The sequence below is a fragment of the Pterocles gutturalis genome, unplaced genomic scaffold (assembly GCF_000699245.1).
Source record: "Pterocles gutturalis isolate BGI_N339 unplaced genomic scaffold, ASM69924v1 scaffold15003, whole genome shotgun sequence".
Taxonomy (NCBI): Eukaryota; Metazoa; Chordata; class Aves; order Pterocliformes; family Pteroclidae; genus Pterocles; species Pterocles gutturalis.
In genome coordinates this window covers 24823-32440 of record NW_010120749.1, presented here as the reverse complement: position 1 = coordinate 32440, position 7618 = coordinate 24823, and the positions used below count along the sequence as shown (strand labels likewise).

At 34.4% G+C, this 7618-nt stretch overlaps 1 protein-coding gene across 1 annotated transcript in view; it reads right to left on the bottom strand.

The window, feature by feature from the left end:
- UBR3 (ubiquitin protein ligase E3 component n-recognin 3 (putative)) overlaps positions 1-7618 on the bottom strand; it is a gene marked incomplete at its 5' end in the record, with an annotated part of 61334 nt that overhangs the window by 30541 nt on the left and 23175 nt on the right. Inside the window, one exon of the mRNA XM_010077011.1 lies at positions 4615-4700. Coding sequence (XP_010075313.1) covers positions 4615-4700 — 86 coding nt within the window. The remainder of the gene's footprint in view (positions 1-4614; positions 4701-7618) is intronic.

Here is a 7618-nt window from a genome sequence, read left to right as displayed (position 1 = left end):
GCTAGGAGCAGCTGCTACACGTCCTGAAGCTCTGCTTTCCTGGGGAGTGGCTGGACATTGCTTACTGAGGGGAAGTAGAGAGTAACATCTTTGTTTACCTTTTGCTTCTGTGTGAGGCCTTGGCCTTTCCTTTAATTAAACTGCTTTTATCTTGACCCACGAGTGTTTCATCTTATTCTCCCCCTTTACTTTGCTAAAGGGGGAATGACAGAGGGGCCTGGTGGGCACCTGGCATCCAGCCAAGGTTAGCCCACCAGAAGTTAAAGACCTATACTAAAGGTGTCCATTGAAGTCCTAACTATTCAGCCCTAATATTGTGTTCTGAAACTGTTCTATAAATACAAAACAATGAAAATAAAAAGCAAAACATCAGATCTCTTAAACTGTATAAAAGAGAGAAATAAGACCTGTACAGTTGTCATATATCATAATTATCCCCTAAACAGAAGAGAATTTTCAAGGCCATAGACTTTTAGATAACATGATCATGTAACATGATCCTTAAAATAGGACTTGATTTTTAAGTAAACATTTGCATTTTTTGTTGCATACTGTTTAGTAACACACACACAAAACTTTAAACCTTAAAATGGCAATTTTACAGCCAAATTTTCTTCATCATTCTTCTCACACAGACTCAATCACTGACAGTAACAGCTACATTAATCATTCTTAATTTTACTTCCCAAGAGCAGCTGCTCTCATGGTGCAATCTACTACAACAGCTCTTGACCTATTTGTTCCCACCATCTTCCCTGACGCTTGCTGCTGTAACAGCTCACCTGGAACAACATATTCTGTTTTCTGCAATATCTTATCACCAAAGTTTACAAGTTGTTACACGACTAATACAGAGTGGTATGCTTAATCAAAAGAGAGACACCTCATTACCTCTCACTTAAGAAAAACAAAGACAGGTTCTATTTTAGATTACTTCTGCTGGACCTGACGTGAATGACGTTTAAAAAACAAAAGCAATTTCAATACTATGCAAGCAAGAGTTAAAACAAAACAGTATTCAAGTTCTAGATAGGGTATGGATTTTTAAAATCATTATTTTCTCACTGCATAAGACAACAAAGAAGTTGAAGGTACATTATTTAAGTGAAACTTTAAAAACAGGATTACCTCCTGAAAAAAGAAACGAGTATGGAAAGGTAATAAAAACTATTACAGAACATGCATCTGAAGAACTGCAACTTCTTATCTCTAAATGCACCATATGGAAAGGGGAAGTGAAGGAAACTCGTGTAATTATGTAACAGTTTAGTTAAAAAAACCCTGCTGTATATGGAAAAGTAATTCTGTTCCCACTAGTCATATTTAGACTAATGTCCAATGCTAAATATAATAGATACTAAGTGGAAGTACTGTACAGGTATGTTCTAGGAGAACCTCATTACTTTACATTAAAAATGAGTCTATTTTAATGCGAGATTAAATATGAGTAGTTTGCTGCATAAAAATTTTACAAAATAAGTACCAATGCAGAACATAAACAGCATGTGAACATTTTAACAATGAATAGATGACATTTATGTCTACATGCTGTTTAAAGCAACAATGTTCATATACATAGTGCCTTTTACCTGGAAGCTTTAAACGCCTTCAATTTTTCTGAAGTCTAAGACTGATTTAGATATAAATAAGAAAATTTACCATTACAAAAAAAGCAAGTGCCTTGTGTTTAAATGCTGTCCTTACCCATTTATCAGAACTATGCACTAGAATCCTTAAAAGTAATGCAACTGCTAAAGGAAAAAGCACTACTTCCATGTACAACACACTCAAACAAAATTACACAACAATTTAAGAAAGGAACAGAAAAATATTATAGTAAACAAACAAAATGCAATGTATTGTAAGTAAAAATTAAAAAAAATCAGGAAATGTTATCATATTAAAAAAAAAATCATCACCACGATTTTCAATTATAGGAAATACTCTACCAATTTCAGATTAAGCCTTTGTATGCAAGTACATGAAAACAGCTCAATCACAGGGAAAAAAAAAATAATCTCTGTATACACACACAATTCTGAAGACAAGGACTTAAAGTTTTCCTTACTGGGCTATTTTACTCTTTATATAGAGAACTAATGCACAGTTTAACAGCAGATTTGCTGCTAGCAAAAAAGTGATGTATTTCATAAACATTTTAGGTTTTGTAAACTAACATGCATTTTTAAAAGCAATAGTTAATGTAACTTTACTTAAAGCTTCTTGTTAAGAAGACAATTTCCATAATTCTCAAGTGTGAGACGTATCCTGAACTCTCTATAAGTTTAGTTTGTTCCAGTAATCTGTTTTGATGAACAGACAACATTGGATCATTTTCTAAGACGTAGAGAGTTAACGGCAAAATAGTAAAAGTGCTGGAAAAATAGGTAATTATAATGTATGAATGTAAACAGGACTTGTGTTTGTCTCATCTTGTTGACGTAACAATCCAGCATAAGACGATTCTCCAGCAGAGATACATTCTCCATGTATCATTTCCAATTTCATAATTCTCCAAAAATAAATGTATCCCATGATTACAGTAGGCATTTTCCATGCATTTCAAGACTTAAGGAATATGTATTAAAAATCCTGACTGATCTTTTCACTGGCTGTCAGCAAAACGTATGCTTTCTTTTAAAGTCAGGTCCTCAGTACATAAGAGCCCTTCTTTATGCAAGATGAGGTTGAAGGGATGGTGTAAGTATAAGGAAAAAATAAACAATGTATTACACAAACCATTTAGTGTCAGCTACCAGGCCTCAGCTTGGTGGAATTTCTTTCTCTCTTTCTTTCTCTCTTTCTTTCTTAAAAAAACCCCCAAACAAAATCAATTTTGAGGTAAGTCCTCCATGGTGTCAACTGATATAGTTTAAGTAGAAACAACGGAGCTATACAGGTGTACACCAAGGAAGCTGCCCAGCACTCCGGTGATTCAACCACTCTCTGCAAAGTCATCATCTTCCAGCACTCGCTCACATTAGTTGGTGATAAATCACCATGAGAAAAAGCATTATATTTATATATATATATATGGTTGTATATGTGTAAAGCTTTTAAATAGGTACATGGAACTCAAATTTAAAACTGACATGACATCAAACATTTCACAGTGTTTTAAGATGAATGTATTTCATTCTACTTTTATCATTAAAAAAAAAAATCATACAGAGAAGCGGAAATCACTTGACTTTGAAAAACTATCAATAAGATAAAAAAATGACCTTACAGATTACAGGCCACTTCCCTGTCCGCATTCTTCTAAACTTTTAAATGTCAAGAGACTTATAAAGATCTTGTACGGCTACTAAAGCCATGTGAAAACACGGGTACACTCTCATTATGTGTAAAGTAATTGTAATTTTTTTTGTCTTTAAATATTTCAAAGGCTTTCCAATTTTAAGCTGAAATCTCCACCCTAAACTGCTCACCATGGTCTTCCAAACAACATGGTTGTGAAATAGGTAATGCATCCAGTAAGTTGCTAAAATTCATCAAGAAAGTGTCCATCTTACTACATGAGCATACGATTAAAAATACATTGTAATCCAAGTAGAAATTATCTGTAGAGCCTTGATTTTATTAAATGCTTCAAATTTGCAAACAGTGATCTACCTATGTTCTTTTAACACATACATTTTTCATGTATTTTGCTCTGCTAGGAAAAAGAGGTAATGATGGTGGGGGGAGACAAGGTGCAGCACGGTTTAAAACTACTTTTCACAAATCACAACACATGAATGAAATCGATTGAGCTACATTTCCTGGCAGTAACAGAAGGCTCTTATCCTAGAGAGGATGTGGACAGCATAGCATGTGATGGGATTTCTTTGGTGGCTCATCACCTCAAATGATGAGGAAAGTATTGCCCACAAATCATATACCAAAAGGGAGAGGTAGACCCAAGCTTTCTGACATTTTTACTACTGAATCTGCTGCTACTGCTGCATAAGCTTGATTTAAACAAGTATTAGAAATACTAGTATTGTAGCAGGCTTTCCAATTTTTCCTGACAGATTAAAATGGCCATTCCTAACAGTTCATATTTCAGTAAAAGATAAAAAGATTTCATGTTAAGAAAAAAAACCACTTCTGTCAACCATTAAAGGTTTCAGAACAATGAAGATTTGAGAGTTTCTACCAAAGAAAATTTGCAAAAGTGTCCTGTCAGAGAAAGAACTAGGGAAATTAAAGACATGGGACATGGTAGCTGCATATTTCTAAGTATGAGAGCTAGTCATGAGCTACATTAGCACTCAGAGAAACAAGATTTTTTTACTATTACTAGCAACAGCCAGGGTGAAACAAAGCTTTCCTGCTTTACCCTTAAAATACTTCTAGTTTTACTCATAAAAATGTTAAATTATTAAAAAATTGGATACTATGACAATTGATTTCTAAATAGATTACTCACAATACATGAACAGCTCTAATGAATAATTTGTGCAAAACAGATTTCCGATTTCTCAGATTGCAACAAAAAACAAAGACTCATTATGGCAGAAAAAAAGGTTCTCAAGAAAGTTGACATAATTTAGAAAATGTTAGAAAGAACTAGACATCTTTATTCAATATTCTAGTAATTGATATTGCACTTCATAACATAAAGCTTACTTAAACATGATCTTTTCCCTGCTGTGCTTGCACCTCCTGAACATAAATTGCCTCCTCGATGGACCAGCTCAAGTTCCAAGTTTGTTCTGCAAGAAAAACACAACAACGTTGAAAAGAACAGCATTATTCAAGCTTCTAGGGACATGAGTCACCATAAACTCCAAGTATACACTAAATAAAAGTATGCTGTAAACTAATCTTTAGTGTGAGATATTGGCAAAATATGACTCGAATAAAACAAATTTTATCAAGATATTACCATATGTGATTTTAAGGGCTTTGATTAGCAAGTACTATATGAAGAGAGCTGCTGCAATTGTGATTGAAGAATAAAAAAAAAAGTTAATTCCAAGGCTTTTTTCTGTATGTACACACAACTCCTTGATAATAAGGAAATTCATCTGCAAATCTGAAAAGGCAATATATACCGATTGGCTAAATTTCAATCCATCAGATATATCTAAAAAGTGTTCTCTTTAATGGCAGGGCTTTTGTTTTGCTTTAAAGAAATGGACAGTACAACAGATATACCATCAAGTAACTAAGTATGAAAAGAGTCTAAATTATAATGGAAGCACTGACCTTTATAGATAAGTTAGTTAATAAAAGCCTTGGAGGTTAATTCTGAATGAAACACTGGTATTCATCACAGCTCATTAGTATGAAACAGCAGTTGTGTCACCAAATCTCTGCATGTCACATTGATGCGTGCTTTCTTAGTATTATTGTAATCTGATACTTAGACACCAATTGTTTAGGCCAAATTTGATAGCTTTGTTTAATTTTGTAATTGTATGTTTCAATACTGCATTATCTTTTATCCCCAAGACTTGGAGCAAACAATTTATATTATGTTCTCTGAGTTTCTGTTTCAGTAAGTCAACATACATTCCTTTAATTAAAATAAGGGAATACAATTCTATTATTCTGAAATATTATTTTGCTAATTTAATCCAAACTGCTAAAATCAGTCCAAACATTTTTTGCCCTTCAACTAAAAATCAAACAATTTTAGGTTCAATATAATGCACCTGAATACATATTAAAATCTATTCTAGAATTTTAAGCACATTATATATCTAAGCTAAGAACACACCCACACACACATATATATTTAAGAAGAAACTACAGGATGCCTACTTTATTCAAAACAAATTATTTTTTTAAGAATTTGAGCTCCATCAGCTTGAAAGAATAGTACATTTCTGATATGCAGCATTTGTTAAGATAGCTTCATATGTTTTTAAAATAGTAACATTTAAGAATATTACTATCCCTAAATTTGCAGCTTATGCCACTCATTTCTGAAGGAATGCTTTAATCCTCTCTACTCAGAAAAGGCAATTTAACATTGATAATGTGCCTGCTCAGAGCTCCATCTGGTTGCTGCTGATAAGGGCATCCATGTGACAGGGGAATTTTCCACTCTTCAGGCGATTTGCAGCGTTCACTGAACTTCTAAAAAAACTACAGCAAGGAAGCAGGGACAGGGATTTCGTATTAGTGGACAAAACAGTAACTGTAGGTCAGCATGTGCTAGTTCATCATGGGAATATAAAGGAAACCAGTATGTTTTACTTCTAGAAACCTTATGATAACTAATTTGTATAACAAAATTAATGGCAGCCTTCCATTAAAACAAAGCTAATTAAGATTTAAATCACAAACACTACATGAATGTCTAAGAACAACTTTCTAAATCTAGAATTTTAAATTTCCCTTTCACCAAGAAGGAGGTACAATTTTACAAAAAAACTTTTGGGACAATTCTGAAAAAAACTCTTCTTATGTATGAGGTGTCATATAGTACTTTTTGCTATAAGGAATGTAAGCAGAGAGATTTCTGTAAACATATACTCTGTCACATATATCATACCAACTCTCATCTCCCACACTTCTTCATTGGCCTCAGCTCCTCAAAGACAGCAGCTTATAGTTCAGGTTTCTTGCAAACATAAATATTAGCCTTTTCCTCTAAGACATCTCTTTCAAAACATACCTAAACTTTGTCATAAAAATGCACGGTAGAGAAAGCATCTGTGAAACTGAAGACTTCTCCTTTATAAAGATGTTCTACATCTTGTACAGCCCTAAACCATTTCTGAAAGAGACTAGGGTATCTCCTCCGTAATTCACGCTCCCTTCTATTCAAGATCTGAATACCATCTGCCCGCTACTGAAGAAAAGCGGAGCTCTCAGTGCCTATTCTCTCAACAGTGAAGGAAAACTTGGGGCATCTAACAGAAGAGGGGAACACAGAGTGGTCTCTAAAAGCATCCTTTGCTATCTCAGCCCTTTTATCATGAAAGAGAAGGAGAAAGAAAATCTATGTGAGTGACAATTTCCTCTATCTAAAAATCTTTGTGTCATTCATTGGAGCAACAAATTCTTGTAGAACACTGGCTTTATCTTCTTCATGCACAGAAAAAAAACCTGAGATGGATTTTGCTCAGCTGTACAGACTCCTGATTAAAAACCAGCCCCACTTCATCCCTTCCTCGGAGCTTTCATTAAAGCTCATATTGGGAGTGGGGTGGGGAGAATGAAGACTTATCAGAATTCATACCAGGACAGAGTAGGGGAAGTAAAAACGCAACACCCTTTCCAGAAAGAGAACATACTTGGATGGATCTCCTCTTCCTGTTGGGACAGGAGAATCAAGTTAAGTACTATCATTTTTCCACTTAATAGTACGAACACAACATCTATACTATAAAACCTGAGACACAGACTGGAAGGAAAGGCCACAAGGTTCTCTTAGCTGAGAGCAAAACCAAAACCTTTGTTTACACAGCCAACAAAAGCATGAGACCTATTGCTATGCGATACAGAAACAGTCTTCCAAGATAACTGCCACAAATGAGAGTCATCAATGCTATGAATGTGGAGCTATTAAAATTAAAGCCAGGCACACGATTTGTGAATCACACACTGTACTAATCTCATAAATGTCAGCACAGACAAGGAGGGCTGCATATGAAAAAGGCATAAACTTAACAAGGTA